Source organism: Patagioenas fasciata, chromosome 3 (assembly GCF_037038585.1).
Source record: "Patagioenas fasciata isolate bPatFas1 chromosome 3, bPatFas1.hap1, whole genome shotgun sequence".
NCBI classification, from domain to species: domain Eukaryota; kingdom Metazoa; phylum Chordata; class Aves; order Columbiformes; family Columbidae; genus Patagioenas; species Patagioenas fasciata.
Genome location: NC_092522.1, coordinates 124,982,504 through 125,007,513, shown reverse-complemented (window position 1 = coordinate 125,007,513; position 25,010 = coordinate 124,982,504). Strand labels below are relative to the sequence as shown.

Genomic DNA, 25,010 nt, shown 5'->3' with positions numbered 1-25,010 from the left:
TTGGCTTCCTCCCCTTCTTATTATCCCTTGAGACGCTGAAGAAGGTCCTCGAGAGACACCCTGAAAGGAGCAGGCGCTCCTTCCACACACCTTTCCACAGCCCATGGCCCAGCTGCCACCTGCCTGTCTTCATCGCCCAGACGCTGAAGTCACGCACAACTGGGGCTCACCTGGAAATAAAGGATACAGAGACCAGCCCTGTCCAGCTCGACTACTTTATTAGCAAAGACTACGGGGGATTATCCTGAACCACGGCTTTGGGCAAGTCTGCAGGAGGGCTCGGCCCTTGGGTTTCCAGCGGCGTTGCAGGAACTGTGCAGCAAAAGCCTCCGACCAGCCCACGGGTGCAGGCCCAGCTGGGTACACGTTCTGCAGACCACGGCTCCGTTGCCACCAGCCTGTCCTGGCCGCACAAACGCTAACATCACACACGGCCGACGGCTGCTGGGGAACGTGCAGAGGAACGGAATTCTCCACGTTGGTCGTACAAAGGCTTTTGTTCAACAGCGAAACCAACGGCAAGAGCGGTTGCTGTCCCGGCCGAGAGCTGCAGGAGAGTTCCCCAGGTCCAGGCACCTGCGTGGGAACGGCTCAGCTCAGCGATTCTGTCCCACAGCCCTTTCTTTAAGTGTGACAAGTACTCACTGCAGGAAAACTATTGCTTTGCCGTGTCACTTATTTTCTCGCAGCAGCTGATAAAACTGGTGCTTTCTAATGCTGCCTTTGCTCTTCATCTGGCTCTTGGTCTTAATCTTGGCCGTACGACCACTCGCTGCAGGAAGGTTTTTCTTTTTGCTCCAAGGCACAGCGGAGGTAAATGTTCATGGCAGGAAGGGAAGAGGAATCTGACTTTATATTGAAGCAAGGGAATTTCTGAGCAATGGCAGGAGTAGCACAGCTCATTTCACCCATCTTTGTGAGCAGCTAGATATAGTTTTCTTCATGTGGCTTGAGATCATAGTCATTATAACAATATTTTGTGGACAGACTTCTGCTATGGTCATCGAAAATGCAAAGCAGTTGTGGTTCTTCATGTCAATTTGACCTAAAGCTTCTCCAGTTCCTTAAGCACTTCCTGCTTTGTAATTCTGTGCCATGACGCTGGGATTTCTCCTTTGCCAACAAATTTCATAGTGTGTCGTTCTTCTATCTGTGTCCTGAAATGACACACAAACCATTTCCAGTATGCCAGCATGGACGGATCGGGAGGAATGTTCCAAGAGGAATAAGGAGGTCCTGCATCCCTGTATCTCTTGTAGGGGATCCATGTGTCTTCACCAATCCTGAATCTACAGTCACTTGCAACGCTACTAGAACAAATATCAATGCTCAGATTGTCTGTATTAACCCACGACCATCCCGTCAAACCTTCTGGACGATGGAAAACAACCCGATGTTCTCCATCGTGATTCGGAATGGTGTTTGTGCAAACCGCCCCACAGAAGGGACACTGCTCCCAGCACCCTGCAAACTGCTCAGCCAGGATCGTGTGGGGTGGCCTTTCAAACCAGCTCATATCAGCTCCAGCAAACTCTTCCCTGAGCTGCTCTTTCAGAGGAACCAGTGCCTGTGCCATGGCATTGTTCAGGAACTCCATGTCTGTTACCTCCTGATGCTCAATGCCCTGCAGGTCCCTTCTGGGCAAGCTTAGCACCTCTCCAAGTGCCCTGCAAAATTCATCCAGCCACAGAGAGATTTGGTCTTTTCTGTCTTTTCTGTCTTTGACAACGTTGGTTGATGCAAATACAGCCGACTGGATGCTCTCATAGCAGTGAGTAAGGGAGTCATCTAAAAACCTCTCCAGCCTCCTGTTCTCGTCTAAGCAGTAGGTCTCAACACGAGTCTTGATGTAACGCTGGAAAAAGTCTCTTGGGAAATAAAGGTACTCCTTGAAATGCTCAAACTTTTCTTGTTCTGCCAGGTATCTCAGTATGCAGACTTCCAGAGAGGATCTATTGCCATTGAAGTCGGGGATTTTACCCTTCACGTCTCGAGCTATGGCCAGAGCTGTTCTCTCATAGACCGCCTGGCGAAGAGCTGGGCCGATCTTTTCACACAGGAAAACAGCAAATGTTGTGACAGAAGTGGCTCCTTGGCAGGAAATCTGGAAACATGTGAAGAAATCTTCTTTCTTGCTCTCCAGGTAGACGACTGGATCATTTGCTCTTTGGAACGCCTCACGCATGGCTTTAAACCTTCCTGCTGCCATTCGGCACAGATAGAGTGATAAATCTATTCTGTAATCTTTATTAAAACTGTATTTTGCGTTGTCAGGGACAGAACTCGTACCTTTCTCTACTTCATTGAGAATTTCATGAATAAGACTTGGACTGTAATCCCTTTTCTCCTTTTCCTTTTTATCAATGTTTGCCCACACCTTCGCTATGATGTTATCTGTAATGCGGTGTATGCTCTCCTCATCAGCATTATCCAAACTCACAGTCCACAATCCTTTCAATTTTCTTTTCTTAGTGACGTATTTCTTCAAGTCAACAGAAAACTCTGGATGTCTGGGAAATTTCCTGATTCGTTCATGTAAGTGAGGCTCCTTAAAGTGATCTAGAAGGACATTTTCTATGTGCACATCGATATTAACCTGTTCTGGAGGGGGAGCAGCAGAGGAGACTTCAGTAATCCACTCTGCCCATAGAGACATGAAGTTGCCTCTCAGTGCCCTCTTGCTCAGGCTCTGGCCTTTCAGACGCAGAGCCAAAGCCCTGCTCCTTGCCAGGAGCTCCTTTTCATATTTTGACCTCCTTTCCTCCAGTTTACACTGGTTCTTCTTTAGTTCTATAAGGTTCTCGCACTTCTTTCTTGTCTCAAGAAGAAGAGATTCTTTTAGGTCTTTCAGCCTCAGTTCCGTGTTGCCTTTCCACTGGACCAGTATCTCACAGTCTCCGTCTTCCTTGAAAAATTTTTCCATGTCTTCACAAATGGCCTCACTCGTCTCTTGCACTTGATTTTCAAGGTGTTCTCTGCTGACCTCCTGCAAGTCCCCGTTCCGAATTTTATTGTCCAGTTTCATTTGTAGGTCTAAGAAGTGACTCCTCAGATCCCAGGACCACTGACTGAATGCAGCTTCCAGTTTTCTGTAGGCAGCAATCTCCACTGAATTCTTGAAGCTGAAAACAAAGTTTTCATTCAGCAAAGCGTTCCAGAGGTCACTGATTCGAACTTTCAAGCCCGAGAGCCTCAAAATGCTGCCCTGTGCCTCCTTCTTGGCTGCTTGGAGAACTTTGCTCTTTAATTCCTGGACGTTCTGGCTGTAGATGGGATTGGGTGGTGCCATTGGGGGGTTTCCTTCCCACAGGTGAGCAAAGTAATGGATGTGGGTGTTCACGTCAAAGTGGATGACATCGCTGAAGGAGGAGACCTCACAGAATTCCTGCTGGGCAGCTGTCTGGGTCATTTCATCCAGCTTTTCCTGCAGACGCCTTTGTCCTTCCATGTTCTGCTCCCTGGCAGTCGTTTCTCCCACGTTTTGGTGCACAAACAGGCAGCCTGGAGAAAGTTTTACTCGCTTCATCCTCAGAAAAGCCTGCACAGCAATCTGAAGGACATCTTGCATTTCGGAAGGATTTTCTCCAAAGATATTGATCAGGGTCATGTTGCCGATGCCAATGACAAAGGTGGCCAGCTCGTTGTCGTGGTTGACGGACTGTTTATTGGCCACCTCTATGGCGCGGAGTCCCTCTGTGTCAACAACCAGCATGTAATCAAAGCCCAGATCCTGTTGCAGCTTCTTGTCCGCTTTGATTAGCTGCATAAACGCTCCGCGGGTGCATCTCCCTGCACTGACGTTGAACTGAAGACCAAACATGGCATTCAACAGGGTTGACTTCCCTGTGCTCTGGATGCCAAGCACTGACAGAACAAATACTCGTTGGTCCCCCAGCTTCTCGATTAAGCTGTCAAAGATTGCTCCGACCCATCGTAATGGTACATAAGAAGCATCACCATCCATCAGCTCGATGGGATACCCGGAAACCATCAGATCAGCTGCAATTCCAGGCAGTTTGACAACATATTCATCCTTTGAGTCTGTTGATTCCAGAGCTTCGTAAATCTGCCCGACCTCTCTCAAAATATGCTCAAGGCCAATTGATGAACTGTCCATTTTATTGGAGAGAACCTCTAAATCTTTCTGCAACTGTTGTTTGAGATCATTTTTGTCATTGCTCTTCTTTATCGCCAGGACTTGAGACCATAACTCGTGGTATTCTCTCTTCAGGTCACCAAGGCGATTGGAGGACAGGTCATCCATAAAGACCTTCATCCACTGCAGGAAATATTTCTTGGTATCTGCTGGCTGTGAGTGGAGAAAGACAAGGACTGATTTCATTAGAGGATTGAGGGGGAATGCTTTCTGTAGTTGCTTTCTTCTTATCGTCAACTTCTTTGATTCGATTTCACTCCGATGATGCTCTATGCTCTTGTTCCACTTTTCCTGCAAGCGAGTGAGTTCTTTGTCACTTTTGCACCACTGGTACCACAGTTTTCCTTGAAGAGGCAGTAGCCGGGACTTGATCTCAGACAACGGTTCTTTCTTCAGCAGCTTCACCAGCGCTGTTGCCTCTTCTTTGGCTGTCACACACGCCTCTGCATCTTCATCGACTAAGAAGCCGAGCTTGTGAGCTTTGTCCAGGCAGGCGTCAAGGCTGAAAAGCCTGTTAGACCCTGCCAGGAGACCCCTGATTGTTTTTGTCAGCTCGCCTGTTAATTCTGCTTCGTTTCTGTTCTTGATACCAATTCGTATGTTTTGGCTGGATCGGCCAGCTGCAACGTTCTCCTTTTCGGTGAAAAGACAAACCAAAGGCCCTTGCGACTGCCACAGCTCACGTAAAATTTTCATCCCTTTCTTGTCACTCTGATCAGTCTCGGATACGAGAGCCACGGTCACAGCGGATATCTCCTGTAAAAACTGCAGCTGTTGTTCGTGATCCCTCGCGTCTCCGTGCAGGTTACAGAAAGCAACACAGCAGTCAAAGCTGTCATCGTCACTGCCCCGGGGACAGTACCAGCAGATCTCCACAACACCTTTCATCAGCAAACACTCTCTGGTGCTGCCTTTGCAATGTCGGTGGAAAAAAGTGTCATGTCTTTGTTTGCTCAGCAAAGCATTCAGCATCTGGGACTTGGAAGAGGAGGGAGAACTGCCGATCCGCAGGAAGGACACGATGGGGGTCTCGGCCTGATACATGAGTTTGTTATTGTAACTGTTACTTTGGACCTGCTTTCCCGACTTCTTGGCTTCTTTCCAGCTCCTTTTGATTTGACTGAGGGACCAGAGGGGGAACTCTATCTGTGAAGTGCACGGGTGTGGGACCAGGAGGGGCAGTGCAAACTGGCAGAAGGCAAGCTTTGTTGCAATGTACTGTCTCATGAAATCGTCAGCGCAATGGAAAATTGCCATCTGGAGGTCCATGGGGTGCACGTGACCCTCCCTGCTGGCACATGCAGGGGCTTCTCTCTCCAAATCCATGAAAAAGTCATCCAAGGAATACGAGGGTTCATGTTCTTGCTCTGTGGGTTCTGGCACAGGTGTGAGTCCTGGATCGCTCTCGTCCTTGCAAGTCAGGTACCTCACCCGATAATCCACGGTTAATAGCTTTTGTAAGAAGTAAAAGGGTAGTTCACTGTCCTTGCTGGGCTGGCTGTCATGTAAAGATGTCTTGTATATGACGTGGAAATCTTCTGTCCCCATTTTTCTTGGATAGTGACTTTCTAGTCCCAGGCGCTTAAGTAAGTGGAGGAACTCTTGGTTCGCAATGGCTTGATTTGCTTTGGATTTGCTGCCGTCTGATTTGGATTTGGACTGACTGGAAGGCTCTAGTCTTTGAAAAGTGTCTTCCATGTCTTTGGTTATATTGTGCTTCTTCAGATCATCACGTGTGTCTTCCACGCGCCCCTCGATGAAGGAACGCAATTCCCGTTCCAGCATCTCCCAGTCTTTGAATGAACTGTGCTTTTCAAGGAGAGTTTTTATCTCTGTGCTCCATAAGGTTTTCATGTGATCTTCCATGAACAGTAGACGCTCAGCCTTCTCCTCAGGGGACACCCCTTTGTAGTTGGGTGTTACAGTCAGGCCCGTCAGCAGCAGGAAGGCCTGAGCTCTGTACACATCTTGCTCCTTCAGACTCAGATACTCCTTCTGTCCCTTTTCCATTTCAGTTACCATGAAGTTCAGTTCTGGATATCCAAGGAGGCGCTGAAAAATGCCCCTTTCCACCTGGTATCCTGTGCTGGTTGTAATGATGTGCACCAACAATTCCATGTCCTTCTGTGCCCTGTCCTGGAGAAACTGGAGCAAGGAGTAAACAGCCAGGCTTGCAGTCAGGGTGGCTTTTATCTTTGCTTCATGAATGGCAGATGCAGAGGTTTCTGGTGCGTAGGTGACTTCCTGGATGTAGTCCTTCATTTGCAGCAGTGTCTTGGTGAGATCTTCAGGCTCAGACACACGGGCAGTTTCAGGAAGGGGGTGCTCAGTATGGAAGATCCATTGCATAATGAGGGAAGAGTTGGGGAAATCCTTGACAGAATAGCTGTGAGGATCCAGGAGGCACCTCAACAGAGACTTGATGTAGGTGGTGTTTTCTGGAGGTGACTCCTGGTAAAACCGAACAGTATTCAGCAGGAACTCCTGCAGCGCTTTGTCCGACAGGCACACGTTGATCCAGACACTGTGGCTTTTGGTTTTCTCATTCAGACTGTGTTTGAAATCTATCAGCGCAAGCAGTTTGCTTTCATCCCCCGGCACCTCCCAGGCCTTCACGCGCTCCATGCAAGCTCTGGCCTCTTCCACCGCACTGTCCAGTTCCTCCCCAAACATGGTCTCGACACAGAGGTTCGTTAGCGCTGCGTACGCAGCCCTGAGGCTGCTGCTCACTTGATAGCTGGACTTAAAATCACTGCTGTGATTGGACTGGATTATATCCCACACTGGGATGAGCTGAAAGCCTCGGTCGATAACAGACCAGGTTCTGTTGTTACTTACAAGGCCCGCTTGCCACTGAGGGAGAGAATCCGTCTCTGACGGGCCCCCTGTGTTGGTCACATGCAGATGAACATTCGTGTGGACATTTTTTCTGTCTGTTCCCTGGAAAGAAGCCTGTGAGCTGGATTTCGAAACATCAGCGCTGCCACCGAAGATGCCGTAACTGGCCCCAACGTAGGAGTCCAGCACTTTACATACGTGTTGCTTCATCTCTTCCCGATGCTCAGCTCTGAATCCTTCCATAGATGCTTTCCACCAGAATATCCCCCCAAAGTGGAGGGGACCCTGGATTACATGGGACCCAAACCTCTCAAAGAAGCTCTCACACCCACTCTTCAGCATGTTGGGCCTCTCTGCTTCCTCCGTGATGCTCAAAAGACGCTCGATGCGTTGCAGCTCCCGCAGGGCCGCATCCGAGAGGCGAAGCTGATGCTTTTGGAAGTAGCAGGAGGCCAGAGGGATGTATCGGTACTTGGTGGTGCAAATGTAGCTCTGCTCAAAGCAAGACCGATGGGTGTCCTCCGACCACGAGGACTTGCTGTAATCTGCACCCGTTTCAACATTAAACCCCCAGAATCTGGCTTTGGCAGAAACGCTGATGCTGAACCCCAGCTGCTCCATGGACTTGGTGAAAGTGGCTTCTGCTGCAGAGGAGGAGAACTCCTTCCTATCGAACAGCGACCCTTGCTCCGGACCTGCCAGCAGGAACCCACTGGGAACCCTGATGAGCTGCTCTCGCTTTGCCAGCACATCTGCAGTTCTGCTGGTTTTGTAAATGCCCTGCAGGGCCAGTCCACCTGACGCCTGCATCAGGACCTCCGCGTCCGAGATGTTCTCAGCCCTGCCCACTGACGACTCCTGCTGCTCCAGCTGCTTCTGGATGTTCCCCAGCACCTCCATCATTGACTTCTCTGGTGGGGCCCAGGACTCTTTGGGAATCCCCATGGCTTTCCACAGAGCCTCCTCTTTCTGTCTTACAGCGTCCTTGCTGTGGCTGCGGCTGTCGTGCATTTCCTTCAGCTCCTTCAGGAGCAGCTTGGTCGCTTCTTGTCTCTCCTTTGCCCTTTCCTTAGAAGTTGCTCTTTTGTCTGTTAGTTCCAGGAGTTTTTGGAGCGCCTTTGTTTCCCAGGGGTACCGTACTTCGCACTCCAGCTTCAGGTAGTCTTCATATTGCAGATGTTTCAGGGCTTCTCTGGAGTTCACTCCCAGTATCTCTGACATTTTGGGCAGCCAGTATCCAGCATCCAGTCCTTCCTTGTCACATGATTCTGCCAGCAGTTCTTTAGCAAGACGTGCCTTTTCCTCACCTCTTTGTGTGTCCTCCTGTGAAGCCATGGCTGTGGAAGGGGAAAACAGTCTGTCTTTAAGGAATGTTAGAGAGGTCATGGCCTCTTACAAGAGGGCTCTCCAGCAACTGCAGGCCCAGGGGATTCCTCCTACCCGGCTGCTGTTTCTTGTCTCCCCTTCACTTATTTTCCCATATGCACTGCAAAGGTCCTTGGCTGGTACCTATAACGCAGCTGATGCTCTCACCGTACATGTGTCTTTACACCCTTTTTTACATTAACATAAAAACCTGCTAATTGTCTCTGTCTCAATTCAGTTGGATACTGAAGAGATTCCTTCAGTGCACAAAACCTTTCCGTGCATTCACCCCCTGTCCCATCGACAACACGAGACTCTTACCAAGTCCTTCCAACACTGGTATCAATCCAGGAGGCTTGGGACCCTTTCAGAGAGAGCCTTTAGTGTCAGCTTTTCCTCAAAAGCCTTTGAAGACTTAGGCAACAACACAAGGGATGTGGGTCTGACTCACCTCACCTCCCAGCAGACACTCTGTTTGGTCACACACTTGACTTTCCAGTGGACACAGGTGCCAAGGTCCCCCGCTCAGCTGGGACAGCGCACCGTCACCTGGCCAGCCTGGGGGACAAGGCCAGGGTCTTCAGAAGAAGGTGGGGACCACCTCAAGAACTCCGGAGGGAAAACAGCAGGAAGGAAAGGCCCAAAATCCTAAAGGAGAAGACCAAACAGTGAGCAGATGGCTGTTGCTGAATAAGTTTCATCAAACTGACTTTTAAATTGTATTCTGTTCTTTCAGTTGTGTTGTTTTGTTTGAATAACCTATTTTAACATGAGCAGACAAACTGAACATGAGTGGCTGGGCTTGCTGGAATTCCAGGCTGCGTATCGTGAACCTGTCATGACCTGGTCACTCGTTGATGGGACCATGAAGACCAGGACCAGGAGATAAAGTAGAAAACCTGTCAGCAGAGGCTGCCAACCATCAAGGTAAGAACAGCAAAAAAGCGGCAGAGAAACAGAATCCACTAAGAAACACAGAAGCCCCAGACCCAGAGTTACCGTTGGACCAAAAGGTGCACGGACAGCGTGTGAAGGACACATGAAGAGCAGGAACAGAGATTGTGACGGTTGAAAAGCCCAAACCTCTTTTGTCTCGGGGTCCCTCCCCTTGACAGGCACCCAGGCCAGACTGTTTTTTTTTTTTCCTCTATTGTTCCATTTATTTTTTTTACTCATCTTTTGATTAAATTATTTTTTTAAGCACAGACGACTAAGACTCTGCTATGGGAATCCTGAGGTCAAGAGCATTTCTCTAACAACAGCAACCCATCCACGGGAAGGATTCACTCCTGGAAGCGCTGGAGGTCACCCCTTCTCCACCAGTGATGATTCCCAGCCAACAAAGGCTCATCAGAGCCTTTTTGGGGTGCTGACCATAGGAGGGTTTCACCTTGTGCTGGTTTTTGCTGGGATAGAGTTCAGTTTCATCCTAGCAGCTGGTGTAGTGCTGTGGTTTGGATTTAGGATGAGAATAATCTTGATAGCCCCAGGATGTTTTAGTCTCTGCTGAGCAGGGCTCACACAGAGCCCAGGCCTTTCCTGCTCCTCACACCACCCCACCAGCAAACAGGTGCACAAGAAGCTGGGAGGGGACACGGCTGGGACAGCTGACCCCAGCTGACCCCAACTGACCCAAAGGACATTCCACACCCTCTGACGTCAGGCTCAGCGTGTAAACTAGGAGAAAGCCGGTGGGGTCATCTCTCAGGTACGGGCTGGGCATCAGTCAGTGGGTGGTGAGCGATTGCATTGTGCATCACCTGTTCTGTACATTCTATATTATTATTATCATCATTACTACTTTCTTCTTTTTTCTGTCCTATTAAACTGTCTTTATCTCAATCAATGAGTTTTACCCTTTTATCCCCAATTCTCTCCCCCATCCCATGCAGGAAGGAGAGCAAAGGAACAGCCGTGTGGTGTTGAGCTGCCTGTGGGGTTAAACCGCAACATCCTAAACCCACATACCCATTGTGTACATTAGCCCAGGGACAGAGGCAAAGTAGGATTCTGCTGATGCAGAGTCTCTTCTGCACACAGCAAAAGGCGCCCAGGAGTGAGTCCGGACAGGGCTGAACGCTTGTGCACCACAGAGCATCACGGGGAGGAAGAGCAAGCCTGGACATGAAGCCAAAGTTCAAACTGACTGGAATTTCAAAAGGATTCCCCAGTACAGGGATCCTCTCCCAGTGCCCTCCTACCTGCTGACCTCTGGAATACTGGTCCTGCTACCACCACCGGCAGCCACCAGCAAGGGAGGGAGCAGGGCCCACATTGGCTTCAGAAGGGGAGAATCACAGAATCCTTTTGTTGGAAAAGACCCTCAAGATCTCTGAATCCAACCATTAACCTAATACTGTCAAATCAACCACTAATCCATGTCCCTAAGAAACTTATCACCATGTCTGTTCAACCCCTCCAGGGATGGTGACTCCAGCACTGCCCTGGGCAGCCTGTTCCAATGCCCCACAGCCCTTTGGGGAAGAAATTGTTCCCACATCCAACCTCAACCTCCCCTGGTGCAACTTGAGGCCGTTTCCTCTGCTCCTGGCGCTTGTTCCTGGGGAGCAGAGCCCGACCCCCCTGGCTCCAAGCTCCTTTCAGGCAGTTCAGAGATCAGAAGGTCTCCCCTCAGCTCCTGTTCTCCAACTGAACCCCCCAGCTCCCTCAGCTGCTCCCATCACACTTGTGCTCCAGCCTCTTCCCCAGTTCCATTTCCTTCTCTCATCTCACTCCATCAACTCAAGTCGTTTCGTGATGTGAGGGACCCAGAACTGACCCCTGGATTTGGGATGCAGCCTCCCCAGTGCCTGGTCTATGGGCACCGTCACTGCCCTGGACCTGTTGGCCACAATGGTGCCTGGTACAAAGAAGAAGATGTGGAAGGATGGAGAACAGGCTGCAGGATGGAGAGCAGGCTGAACGATTGTCAGAGTCTGATAAGGACAGTGGCTGAAACATTGTGGCCAAACCAGTTCATGCAGCCACAGGAAGATGGTAAATTCAGTATAGTGTGAATTGTCATTTACATATAAACGACAGGCTAAGGAGCCACAGCCCAGGCTGGCTGGTGATACAGAAGGTGGGGGATTTCCCTGGGGACACAGAGCTCCACCTTCTGATACACCCAGCATGGCACAAAGGGAAAAGCTGAGTCCCTTCAACGTGGCCGGAGATTTGCCAATCTGTGGCAATCACCCCTCATCCCCAGACTTTTCTCTCTTTCACAATAACACCTCCACAAAGGACCAAACATTGTGCAAGCGGGCAACACAGAGGGCTATAGAGGCCCATCTTGTGCAAGCACTGGTAGCGCCCACCCACCATCCCGAGCTCCACTGTGCCCACCAGTGTCACCACATGAACATGAACAAGACACCAGAGGATGCCTCACATCGCTGGATCCAAGAATACAAACTCCATCAGGCATAAAACAGAGCCATAAGGGTGGTGAAATCTTTCTCTCTCTTTCCTTTCTTTCCCATACTCCTACTTTTTTTTGCTTTTCTTTTCATAAGTAACATAGTGACATAAGCTTTACAGCCTCGCATATGCTGCAAACTTTTTATTTTTAACAATTGAACCTACAATAATGTAAATCCTTTTGTCACCAAATCATATATCACTTGGGCCAAACTGCAAAATAAAGGCTTTTGTTTATGGACCTTAAGACCTGTGTTCACTGTTTTCCAACCAATGGGACCCTTAAACCTGAGTCACTTCTGTCCCCCACTCAAAACCCTGGTGTGGCAGAATGCAAACCCCCCTCTCTCCCCCTCCTCCTTCAGTATGGAGGGAGCAGGCACATCTCCCTCTCTCTGCTACTTGAAGCTGACAGCTTCTTTTGTTTGGCCCAGAGCACCCTGGCCAGGGCCATTAGGAGAAGGGATTGCCAAGGCGCCAGTGAGCCGCTGGGCACCTGTGACCAGTGTGGGGGATGTTTGGAGGCTTCAGGGGCACCCCACACACGGTGTGGGGGTGCAGAGAAGCTTCTAGAATGCCTACAGTCAGGTCTGATCAGCCAGTATAAAAACGGGACTCTCTCGTCAAGACTGGGCCCATTGTCGCCGGTCTCTCGGAGCTGCGAGCTGAAGATGCTGCCGCCGAGAACTCCCCTCCCCGGGATGGAGACCCCGCTTGCCTTGCCGCCACGGCTGTGAGTAAAACCCCTCGCAGGATTGCGAGTATATTTATCCTTTCCGTGCACATATGCACGTGTAACTTCCCGTGCTTAATACAAACACGTATAAAATCATTTCCTTGCACAATCGTGAGTGTATTTATATTCCGTGCACATTTGCACACGTACTTTAAATTATTTCCTCGCACAATCGTGAGTGTAACTTTATTTCCTCGCACAATTGCGAGTGTATTATAAATTTATCCTCGCACAATCCCGAGTATATTTTTCTCCTGTGCTTCCACATAAGCACGTGTAGTATTCCGTGCACATTCGCAAGTGTAAGTAAATTAACCCTCGCAGAATTGCAAGTGTATTATAAATTTACCCTCGCGGAATCTCGAGCGTACGCTTTACCTGTATCTCTTTAAGAATAATCCCGCACCGTGTTCAGGCAAGTGTGTACTCCTCTGGGACTCGGGGGTGGTTCCGGCATTGTTTTGGGTGAAGCCACGTGCATACACTCTGTGGACCGCCTGTTGTACCAGTTGCTGCCCCTTAATAATTTTCCTCAACTGATACCCGAACCTATATTTAAGTCACTTTTGGAGCGCTAAAACCCTGTTTCTCACCGGTTTAATAAAAGTTGTTTTGGACCCTGTTGTCCCTTAAATTAGCCTCGGGGTGCCCCGTGACACCTGGACAGGACATGACAAGGATGCCGAGCTGACTGATTTGTGAGAGCAGAGCCTGGACACCAGCTCCAGGCAGGAGGACTCAGGCTGCCCAGTTAATGGCTGTGCTTTCCACTCAGGCTCAGGCTGCCCAGGCAAAGTTTGGGGGAACAGCACTGACAATGTGGCAGCACGTGCCCCATCCCACCACTGGCCAGATCCTGCATCTGCTGCTGTGGGTGAAGCTCCAGCCCCCAGAGAGAGAGGAGGAAACACCACTGTGGGTTGGTCCCCACCACTGACTGAGGCCTCGCCAGCAGCTCGTGCACTCCTGTCAGTGGAACAGAATCACAGAATCCCAGAATGTCAGGGGTTGGAAGGACCTGGAAAGCTCATCCAGTGCAATCCCCCTGCTGGAGCAGGAACACCCAGCTGAGGTTCCACAGGAAGGGGTTCAGGCAGGTTTGAATGTCTGCAGAGAAGGAGACTCCACAACCTCCCTGGGCAGCCTGGGCCAGGCTCTGACACCCTCACCCCCAACAAGTTGCTTCTCGTATTTAAGTGGAACCTCCTGTGTTCCAGTTTGCACCCATTGCCCCTTGTTCTGTCACTGGTTGTCACCCAGAAGAGCCTGGCTCCATCCTCCTGACACTGCCCCTTTCCATCTTGATAGCCAGGAATGAGTCCCCCCTCAGTCTCCTCTTCTCCAGCTCCAGAGCCCCAGCTCCCTCAGCCTTTCCTCACACGGGAGATGCTCCACTCCCTCCAGCATCTTGGTGGCTGCGCTGGACTCTCTGCAGCAGTTCCCTGTCCTTCTGGAACTGAGGGGCCACAACTGGACACAATATTCCAGGGGTGGTCTCCCCAGGGCAGAGCATAGGGACAGGAGAACCTCTCTGACCTACTGACCACCCCCTTCTAACCCACCCCAGGTCCCATTGGCCTTCCTGGCCACAAGGGCCCAGTGCTGGCTCATGGTCACCCTGCTGTCCCCAGGACCCCCAGCTCCCTTTCCCCTACACTGCTCTCTAATAGGTCGTTCCCCAACTTACACTGGAACCTGGGGTTGTTCCTGCCCGGATCCAAGACTCTACACTTGCCCTTTTTATATTTCATTGAATGTTTCCCCGCCCAGCTCTCCAGCCTGTCCAGGTCTCTGACGGCAGCACAGCTTCCAGTGTCAGCCACTCCTCCCAGCTTGGTGTCATCAGCAAACTTGCTGACAGTCACTCCAGTCCCTCATCCAAATAATTGATGAATACATTGAATAATACCAGCCCCAATACCGATCCTTGAACACTCCACTAGATCCAGGTCTCCAACTGGACTCTGCCCCATTGACCATGACTCTCTGGCTTCTTCCTTCAGCCGGTTCACACTCCACCTCACTACCCGATCGTCAAGACCGCACTGCCTCCGTTTAGCAGCAAGGATGCCATAGGAGATTGTTCCATATGCTTTACTCAAGCCAAGGTAGACCACATCCACTGCTTTGCCATTATCTGTCCACTCTGTTTTGTACTCATAAAAGGCGATGAGGTTGATCAAGACACCCACCCCCTGCCCTAAGTACCCTTTTTTCCTTCCCTGGCATCTCTCAATGGACAGGAAAACATGTGAAATACAGAGCAGAAGACAAATGAGATCCCTGCTCAGTGCTGATCCCTGGCTCCCCCTCCCAGAGCTCATCCCCGAGGTCCTACCGTCTCCCTCGGGTGCTCGGCAGCTCCCAGGCTGATACCAGCCCCTTCCAAAATCTCTCTTATATAGTCCTCGCTCCCCAGGGTGGGTCATGGTTTCCTTATTTATCGAGGCAGCAAAGAGAGCTCCAGCTTTCCTGGAAAGCACTCCATTGCCTGTAGCAGAGTATGAAAGTGAAACCTGGCAAAGCTGCTCCCTGCAACTGGAGCCAAAGGCAGCAGTTGCTGGGCAGCACTTGGAGATCTGTGATGGGAATGTCCCTGACCTGCTCCTCATACCCCAAAAATCAGTAACTCACGGGACAGTTTGCGTTGAAGGGACCTTCCCAACTCCCCCAGATCCCCCCTGCCATGAGCAGGGACATCTTCAGCAGCTCACGTTGCTCAGAGCCCCGTCCAGCCTGGCCTGGGATGTCTCCAGGGATGGTTCATCCACCACCTCTCTGCCCAGCCTGGGCCAGGCTCTCACCACCCTCAGCACAAACCATTTCTGCATCATGTCCGGCCTGAATCTCCCTCCTTTAGTTTAAAACCTTCACTCCTTGTCCTGTTGCAACAGGCCCTGCTTGAAAGTCTACCCCCATCTTTCTCTCTTGCCCCTTTTTGCCATCCACATAGCATTTTGTGCCATCCACAAACTCATCACCCCATGTGAGGTCTCTGAAGACTACACCGAAGTCCATGTGCTCTGCCCCATCCAGCAAACAGCCCCATTTTCTGGTGCTTTCCCCATCACACAGGGACTTGGGGCTGCTACTGGTCATGAGGGCTGAAGAATAACATGGCTCCAGATGAAACACACATTCTTTTTCTCATTTGGAGCTGTACGACTCTCCCTAGAACAAGCAGCAAATTAAAACCACCTCAAATTTATATCCTTAAAGGCTCTCCCAAAATTTCTGTATTTTCCCTGTGCTGATGGTGATCAGGTCCCTTTGCAGCTCCAGCATCTCACAGGCAGGACAATACCAGGCTGGTGGGGGGTGCTGCTGGTGGAAGGAGCCCCCCAAACCCACACCTTGCTTGCAAAGCAGAAGATGTGTCTTGCATCAGGGCGTTTGTCCTGCTGTGGTTGGGGATGCTTCCCTTTTCCTCTCCCTTTAGAGGGCACCAGCAGCTCACAAACTGCTCCGCCGGCAGCTGGGTGAGCTATGGGACCCCCTCAGTCCTTCGGGCTGGTTTCCCAGCTGGCTGCTTGCACAGACAATGAATTCACCTCTCTGCATCTTAGCAGCAAGGATGCCGTGGGAGACTGTGTCAAATGCTTTACTCAAGTCAAGATAGACCACATCCACTGCTTTGCCATAATCTGTCCACCTGGTTGTGTCCTCATAAAAGGCTATGAGGCTGGTCAAGCCACCCACCCCCTGCCCTAAATACCCTTTTTTCCTTCCCCGGCATCTCTCAATGGACAGGAAAACATGTGAAATACAGAGCAGAAGACAAATGAGATCCCTGCTCAGTGCTGATCCCCGGCTCCCCCTCCCAGAGCTCATCCCCGAGGTCCTACCGTCTCCCTCCGGTGCTCGGTAGCTCCCAGGCTGATACCAGCCCCTCCCAAAATCTCTCTTCTATAGTCCTCGCTCCCCAGGGTGGGTCATGGTTTCCTTATTTATCGAGGCAGCAAAGAGAGGTCCAGGTTTCCTGGAAAGCACTCCATTGCCTGTAGCAGAGTATGAAAGTGAAACCTGGCAAAGCTGCTCCCTGCAACTGGAGCCAAAGGCAGTAGTTGCTGGGCAGCACTTGGAGATCTTTGATGGGAATGTCCCTGACCTGCTCCTCATACCCCAAAATCAGTAACTCACAGGACAGTTTGGGTTGAAGGGACCTTCCCAACTCCCCCAGATCCCCCCTGCCATGAGCAGGGACATCTTCAGCAGCTCACGTTGCTCAGAGCCCCGTCCAGCCTGACCTGGGATGTCTCCAGGGATGGTTCATCCACCACCTCTCTGCCCAACCTGGGCCAGGCTCTCACCACCCTCAGCACAAACCATTTCTGCATCATGTCCGGCCTCAATCTCCCTCCTTTAGTTTAAAACCTTCACTCCTTGTCCTGTTGCAACAGGCCCTGCTCGAAAGTCTACCCCCATCTTTCTCTCTTGCCCCTTTTTGCCATCCACATAGCATTTTGTGCCATCCACAAACTCATCACCCCATGTGAGGTCTCTGAAGACTACACCGAAGTCCATGTGCTCTGCCCCATCCAGCAAACAGCCCCATTTTCTGGTGCTTTCCCCATCACACAGGGACTTGGGGCTGCTACTGGTCATGAGGGCTGAAGAATAACATGGCTCCAGATGAAACACACATTCTTTTTCTCATTTGGAGCTGTACGACTCTCCCTAGAACAAGCAGCAAATTAAAACCACCTCAAATTTATACCCTTAAAGGCTCTCCCAAAATTTCTGTATTTTCCCTGTGCTGATGGTGATCAGGTCCCTTTGCAGCCCCAGCATCTCACAGGCAGGGACAATACCAGGCTGGTGGGGGGTGCTGCTGGTGGAAGGAGCCCCCCAAACCCACACCTTGCTTGCAAAGCAGAAGATGTGTCTTGCATCAGGGCGTTTGTCCTGCTGTGGTTGGGGATGCTTCCCTTTTCCTCTCCTTTTAGAGGGCACCAGCAGCTCACAAACTGCTCCGCCGGCAGCTGGGTGAGCTATGGGACCCCCTCAGTCCTTCGGGCTGGTTTCCCAGCTGGCTGCTTGCACAGACAATGAATTCACCTCTCTGCATCTTAGCAGCAAGGATGCCGTGGGAGACTGTGTCAAATGCTTTACTCAAGTCAAGATAGACCACATCCACTGCTTTGCCATAATCTGTCCACCTGGTTGTGTCCTCATAAAAGGCTATGAGGCTGGTCAAGCCACCCACCCCCTGCCCTAAATACCCTTTTTTCCTTCCCCGGCATCTCTCAATGGACAGGAAAACATGTGAAATACAGAGCAGAAGACAAATGAGATCCCTGCTCAGTGCTGATCCCCGGCTCCCCCTCCCAGAGCTCATCCCCGAGGTCCTACCGTCTCCCTCCGGTGCTCGGCAGCTCCCAGGCTGATACCAGCCCCTCCCAAAATCTCTCTTCTATAGTCCTCGCTCCCCAGGGTGGGTCATGGTTTCCTTATTTATCGAGGCAGCAAAGAGAGGTCCAGGTTTCCTGGAAAGCACTCCATTGCCTGTAGCAGAGTATGAAAGTGAAACCTGGCAAAGCTGCTCCCTGCAACTGGAGCCAAAGGCAGTAGTTGCTGGGCAGCACTTGGAGATCTTTGATGGGAATGTCCCTGACCTGCTCCTCATACCCCAAAATCAGTAACTCACAGGACAGTTTGGGTTGAAGGGACCTTCCCAACTCCCCCAGATCCCCCCTGCCATGAGCAGGGACATCTTCAGCAGCTCACGTTGCTCAGAGCCCCGTCCAGCCTGACCTGGGATGTCTCCAGGGATGGTTCATCCACCACCTCTCTGCCCAGCCTGGGCCAGGCTCTCACCACCCTCAGCACAAACCATTTCTGCATCATGTCCGGCCTGAATCTCCCTCCTTTAGTTTAAAACCTTCACTCCTTGTCCTGTTGCAACAGGCCCTGCTCGAAAGTCTACCCCCATCTTTCTCTCTTGCCCCTTTTTGCCATCCACATAGCATTTTGTGCCATCCACAAACTCATCACCCCATGTGAGGTCTCTGAAGACTACACTGAAGTCCATGTGCTCTGCCCCATCCAGCAAACAGCCCCATTTTCTGGTGCTTTCCCCATCACACAGGGACTTGGGGCTGCTACTGGTCATGAGGGCTGAAGAATAACACGGCTCCAGATGAAACACACATTCTTTTTCTCATTTGGAGCTGTACGACTCTCCCTAGAACAAGCAGCAAATTAAAACCACCTCAAATTTATACCCTTAAAGGCTCTCCCAAAATTTCTGTATTTTCCCTGTGCTGATGGTGATCAGGTCCCTTTGCAGCTCCAGCATCTCACAGGCAGGGACAATACCAGGCTGGTGGGGGGTGCTGCTGGTGGAAGGAGCCCCCCAAACCCACACCTTGCTTGCAAAGCAGAAGATGTGTCTTGCATCAGGGCGTTTGTCCTGCTGTGGTTGGGGATGCTTCCCATTTCCTCTCCCTTTAGAGGGCACCAGCAGCTCACAAACTGCTCCGCCGGCAGCTGGGTGAGCTATGGGACCCCCTCAGTCCTTCGGGCTGGTTTCCCAGCTGGCTGCTTGCACAGACAATGAATTCACCTCTCTGCATCTTAGCAGCAAGGATGCCGTGGGAGACTGTGTCAAATGCTTTACTCAAGTCAAGATAGACCACATCCACTGCTTTGCCATAATCTGTCCACCTGGTTGTGTCCTCATAAAAGGCTATGAGGCTGGTCAAGCCACCCACCCCCTGCCCTAAATACCCTTTTTTCCTTCCCCGGCATCTCTCAATGGACAGGAAAACATGTGAAATACAGAGCAGAAGACAAATGAGATCCCTGCTCAGTGCTGATGCCCGGCTCCCCCTCCCAGAGCTCATCCCCGAGGTCCTACCGTCTCCCTCCGGTGCTCGGCAGCTCCCAGGCTGATACCAGCCCCTCCCAAAATCTCTCTTCTATAGTCCTCGCTCCCCAGGGTGGGTCATGGTTTCCTTATTTATCGAGGCAGCAAAGAGAGGTCCAGGTTTCCTGGAAAGCACTCCATTGCCTGTAGCAGAGTATGAAAGTGAAACCTGGCAAAGCTGCTCCCTGCAACTGGAGCCAAAGGCAGTAGTTGCTGGGCAGCACTTGGAGATCTTTGATGGGAATGTCCCTGACCTGCTCCTCATACCCCAAAATCAGTAACTCACAGGACAGTTTGGGTTGAAGGGACCTTCCCAACTCCCCCAGATCCCCCCTGCCATGATCAGGGACATCTTCACCAGCTCAGGTTGCTCAGAGCCCCGTCCAGCCTGGCCTGGGATGTCTCCAGGGATGGTTCATCCACCACCTCTCTGCCCAACCTGGGCCAGGCTCTCACCACCCTCAGCACAAACCATTTCTGCATCATGTCCGGCCTGAATCTCCTTCCATTAGTTCAAAACCTTCACTCCTTGTCCTGTTGCAACAGGCCCTGCTCGAAAGTCTACCCCCATCTTTCTCTCTTGCCCCTTTTTGCCATCCACATAGCATTTTGTGCCATCCACAAACTCATCACCCCATGTGAGGTCTCTGAAGACTACACCGAAGTCCATATGCTCTGCCCCATCCAGCAAACAGCCCCATTTTCTGGTGCTTTCCCCATCACACAGGGACTTGGGGCTGCTACTGGTCATGAGGGCTGAAGAATAACACGGCTCCAGATGAAACACACATTCTTTTTCTCATTTGGAGCTGTACGACTCTCCCTAGAACAAGCAGCAAATTAAAACCACCTCAAATTTATACCCTTAAAGGCTCTCCCAAAATTTCTGTATTTTCCCTGTGCTGATGGTGATCAGGTCCCTTTGCAGCTCCAGCATCTCACAGGCAGGGACAATACCAGGCTGGTGGGGGGTGCTGCTGGTGGAAGGAGCCCCCCAAACCCACACCTTGCTTGCAAAGCAGAAGATGTGTCTTGCATCAGGGCGTTTGTCCTGCTGTGGTTGGGGATGCTTCCCTTTTCCTCTCCTTTTAGAGGGCACCAGCAGCTCACAAACTGCTCCGCCGGCAGCTGGGTGAGCTATGGGACCCCCTCAGTCCTTCGGGCTGGTTTCCCAGCTGGCTGCTTGCACAGACAATGAATTCACCTCTCTGCATCTTAGCAGCAAGGATGCCGTGGGAGACTGTGTCAAATGCTTTACTCAAGTCAAGATAGACCACATCCACTGCTTTGCCATAATCTGTCCACCTGGTTGTGTCCTCATAAAAGGCTATGAGGCTGGTCAAGCCACCCACCCCCTGCCCTAAATACCCTTTTTTCCTTCCCCGGCATCTCTCAATGGACAGGAAAACATGTGAAATACAGAGCAGAAGACAAATGAGATCCCTGCTCAGTGCTGATCCCCGGCTCCCCCTCCCAGAGCTCATCCCCGAGGTCCTACCGTCTCCCTCCGGTGCTCGGCAGCTCCCAGGCTGATACCAGCCCCTCCCAAAATCTCTCTTCTATAGTCCTCGCTCCCCAGGGTGGGTCATGGTTTCCTTATTTATCGAGGCAGCAAAGAGAGGTCCAGGTTTCCTGGAAAGCACTCCATTGCCTGTAGCAGAGTATGAAAGTGAAACCTGGCAAAGCTGCTCCCTGCAACTGGAGCCAAAGGCAGTAGTTGCTGGGCAGCACTTGGAGATCTTTGATGGGAATGTCCCTGACCTGCTCCTCATACCCCAAAATCAGTAACTCACAGGACAGTTTGGGTTGAAGGGACCTTCCCAACTCCCCCAGATCCCCCCTGCCATGAGCAGGGACATCTTCAGCAGCTCACGTTGCTCAGAGCCCCGTCCAGCCTGACCTGGGATGTCTCCAGGGATGGTTCATCCACCACCTCTCTGCCCAACCTGGGCCAGGCTCTCACCACCCTCAGCACAAACCATTTCTGCATCATGTCCGGCCTGAATCTCCTTCCATTAGTTCAAAACCTTCACTCCTTGTCCTGTTGCAACAGGCCCTGCTCGAAAGTCTACCCCCATCTTTCTCTCTTGCCCCTTTTTGCCATCCACATAGCATTTTGTGCCATCCACAAACTCATCACCCCATGTGAGGTCTCTGAAGACTACACCGAAGTCCATGTGCTCTGCCCCATCCAGCAAACAGCCCCATTTTCTGGTGCTTTCCCCATCACACAGGGACTTGGGGCTGCTACTGGTCATGAGGGCTGAAGAATAACATGGCTCCAGATGAAACACACATTCTTTTTCTCATTTGGAGCTGTACGACTCTCCCTAGAACAAGCAGCAAATTAAAACCACCTCAAATTTATACCCTTAAAGGCTCTCCCAAAATTTCTGTATTTTCCCTGTGCTGATGGTGATCAGGTCCCTTTGCAGCTCCAGCATCTCACAGGCAGGGACAATACCAGGCTGGTGGGGGGTGCTGCTGGTGGAAGGAGCCCCCCAAACCCACACCTTGCTTGCAAAGCAGAAGATGTGTCTTGCATCAGGGCGTTTGTCCTGCTGTGGTTGGGGATGCTTCCCTTTTCCTCTCCTTTTAGAGGGCACCAGCAGCTCACAAACTGCTCCGCCGGCAGCTGGGTGAGCTATGGGACCCCCTCAGTCCTTCGGGCTGGTTTCCCAGCTGGCTGCTTGCACAGACAATGAATTCACCTCTCTGCATCTTAGCAGCAAGGATGCCGTGGGAGACTGTGTCAAATGCTTTACTCAAGTCAAGATAGACCACATCCACTGCTTTGCCATAATCTGTCCACCTGGTTGTGTCCTCATAAAAGGCTATGAGGCTGGTCAAGCCACCCACCCCCTGCCCTAAATACCCTTTTTTCCTTCCCCGGCATCTCTCAATGGACAGGAAAACATGTGAAATACAGAGCAGAAGACAAATGAGATCCCTGCTCAGTGCTGATGCCCGGCTCCCCCTCCCAGAGCTCATCCCCGAGGTCCTACCGTCTCCCTCCGGTGCTCGGCAGCTCCCAGGCTGATACCAGCCCCTCCCAAAATCTCTCTTCTATAGTCCTCGCTCCCCAGGGTGGGTCATGGTTTCCTTATTTATCGAGGCAGCAAAGAGAGGTCCAGGTTTCCTGGAAAGCACTCCATTGCCTGTAGCAGAGTATGAAAGTGAAACCTGGCAAAGCTGCTCCCTGCAACTGGAGCCAAAGGCAGTAGTTGCTGGGCAGCACTTGGAGATCTTTGATGGGAATGTCCCTGACCTGCTCCTCATACCCCAAAATCAGTAACTCACAGGACAGTTTGGGTTGAAGGGACCTTCCCAACTCCCCCAGATCCCCCCTGCCATGAGCAGGGACATCTTCAGCAGCTCACGTTGCTCAGAGCCCCGTCCAGCCTGACCTGGGATGTCTCCAGGGATGGTTCATCCACCACCTCTCTGCCCAACCTGGGCCAGGCTCTCACCACCCTCAGCACAAACCATTTCTGCATCATGTCCGGCCTGAATCTCCTTCCATTAGTTCAAAACCTTCACTCCTTGTCCTGTTGCAACAGGCCCTGCTCGAAAGTCTACCCCCATCTTTCTCTCTTGCCCCTTTTTGCCATCCACATAGCATTTTGTGCCATCCACAAACTCATCACCCCATGTGAGGTCTCTGAAGACTACACTGAAGTCCATGTGCTCTGCCCCATCCAGCAAACAGCCCCATTTTCTGGTGCTTTCCCCATCACACAGGGACTTGGGGCTGCTACTGGTCATGAGGGCTGAAGAATAACACGGCTCCAGATGAAACACACATTCTTTTTCTCATTTGGAGCTGTACGACTCTCCCTAGAACAAGCAGCAAATTAAAACCACCTCAAATTTATACCCTTAAAGGCTCTCCCAAAATTTCTGTATTTTCCCTGTGCTGATGGTGATCAGGTCCCTTTGCAGCTCCAGCATCCCACAGGCAGGGACAATACCAGGCTGGTGGGGGGTGCTGCTGGTGGAAGGAGCCCCCCAAACCCACACCTTGCTTGCAAAGCAGAAGATGTGTCTTGCATCAGGGCGTTTGTCCTGCTGTGGTTGGGGATGGCTCCCTTTTCCTCTCCTTTTAGAGGGCACCAGCAGCTCACAAACTGCTCCGCCGGCAGCTGGGTGAGCTATGGGACCCCCTCAGTCCTTCGGGCTGGTTTCCCAGCTGGCTGCTTGCACAGACAATGAATTCACCTCTCTGCATCTTAGCAGCAAGGATGCCGTGGGAGACTGTGTCAAATGCTTTACTCAAGTCAAGATAGACCACATCCACTGCTTTGCCATAATCTGTCCACCTGGTTGTGTCCTCATAAAAGGCTATGAGGCTGGTCAAGCCACCCACCCCCTGCCCTAAATACCCTTTTTTCCTTCCCCGGCATCTCTCAATGGACAGGAAAACATGTGAAATACAGAGCAGAAGACAAATGAGATCCCTGCTCAGTGCTGATGCCCGGCTCCCCCTCCCAGAGCTCATCCCCGAGGTCCTACCGTCTCCCTCCGGTGCTCGGCAGCTCCCAGGCTGATACCAGCCCCTCCCAAAATCTCTCTTCTATAGTCCTCGCTCCCCAGGGTGGGTCATGGTTTCCTTATTTATCGAGGCAGCAAAGAGAGGTCCAGGTTTCCTGGAAAGCACTCCATTGCCTGTAGCAGAGTATGAAAGTGAAACCTGGCAAAGCTGCTCCCTGCAACTGGAGCCAAAGGCAGTAGTTGCTGGGCAGCACTTGGAGATCTTTGATGGGAATGTCCCTGACCTGCTCCTCATACCCCAAAATCAGTAACTCACAGGACAGTTTGGGTTGAAGGGACCTTCCCAACTCCCCCAGATCCCCCCTGCCATGAGCAGGGACATCTTCACCAGCTCACGTTGCTCAGAGCCCCGTCCAGCCTGGCCTGGGATGCCTCCAGGGATGGTTCATCCACCACCTCTCTGCCCAACCTGGGCCAGGCTCTCACCACCCTCAGCACAAACCATTTCTGCATCATGTCCGGCCTGAATCTCCTTCCATTAGTTCAAAACCTTCACTCCTTGTCCTGTTGCAACAGGCCCTGCTCGAAAGTCTACCCCCATCTTTCTCTCTTGCCCCTTTTTGCCATCCACATAGCATTTTGTGCCATCCACAAACTCATCACCCCATGTGAGGTCTCTGAAGACTACACTGAAGTCCATGTGCTCTGCCCCATCCAGCAAACAGCCCCATTTTCTGGTGCTTTCCCCATCACACAGGGACTTGGGGCTGCTACTGGTCATGAGGGCTGAAGAATAACACGGCTCCAGATGAAACACACATTCTTTTTCTCATTTGGAGCTGTACGACTCTCCCTAGAACAAGCAGCAAATTAAAACCACCTCAAATTTATACCCTTAAAGGCTCTCCCAAAATTTCTGTATTTTCCCTGTGCTGATGGTGATCAGGTCCCTTTGCAGCTCCAGCATCCCACAGGCAGGGACAATACCAGGCTGGTGGGGGGTGCTGCTGGTGGAAGGAGCCCCCCAAACCCACACCTTGCTTGCAAAGCAGAAGATGTGTCTTGCATCAGGGCGTTTGTCCTGCTGTGGTTGGGGATGCTTCCCTTTTCCTCTCCTTTTAGAGGGCACCAGC

The 25,010-nt window shown here is 51.4% G+C and overlaps 1 protein-coding gene across 1 annotated transcript; it reads right to left on the bottom strand.

Annotated features, from left to right (window-relative positions):
• Positions 1-1,045: 1,045 nt before the first annotated feature.
• LOC136100202 (interferon-induced very large GTPase 1-like) lies at positions 1,046-8,329 on the bottom strand. The gene has a single exon (XM_065835073.2). The coding sequence runs from the start codon at positions 8,327-8,329 to the stop codon at positions 1,046-1,048; it is 7,284 nt and encodes a 2,427-aa protein (XP_065691145.2).
• Positions 8,330-25,010: the final 16,681 nt, after the last annotated feature.

What these genes read in the sequence shown, in the direction of transcription:
- LOC136100202 (XM_065835073.2), bottom strand. Translation starts at nt 8,329, where the DNA reads ATGGCTTCACAGGAGGACACACAAAGAGGTGAGGAAAAGGCACGTCTT.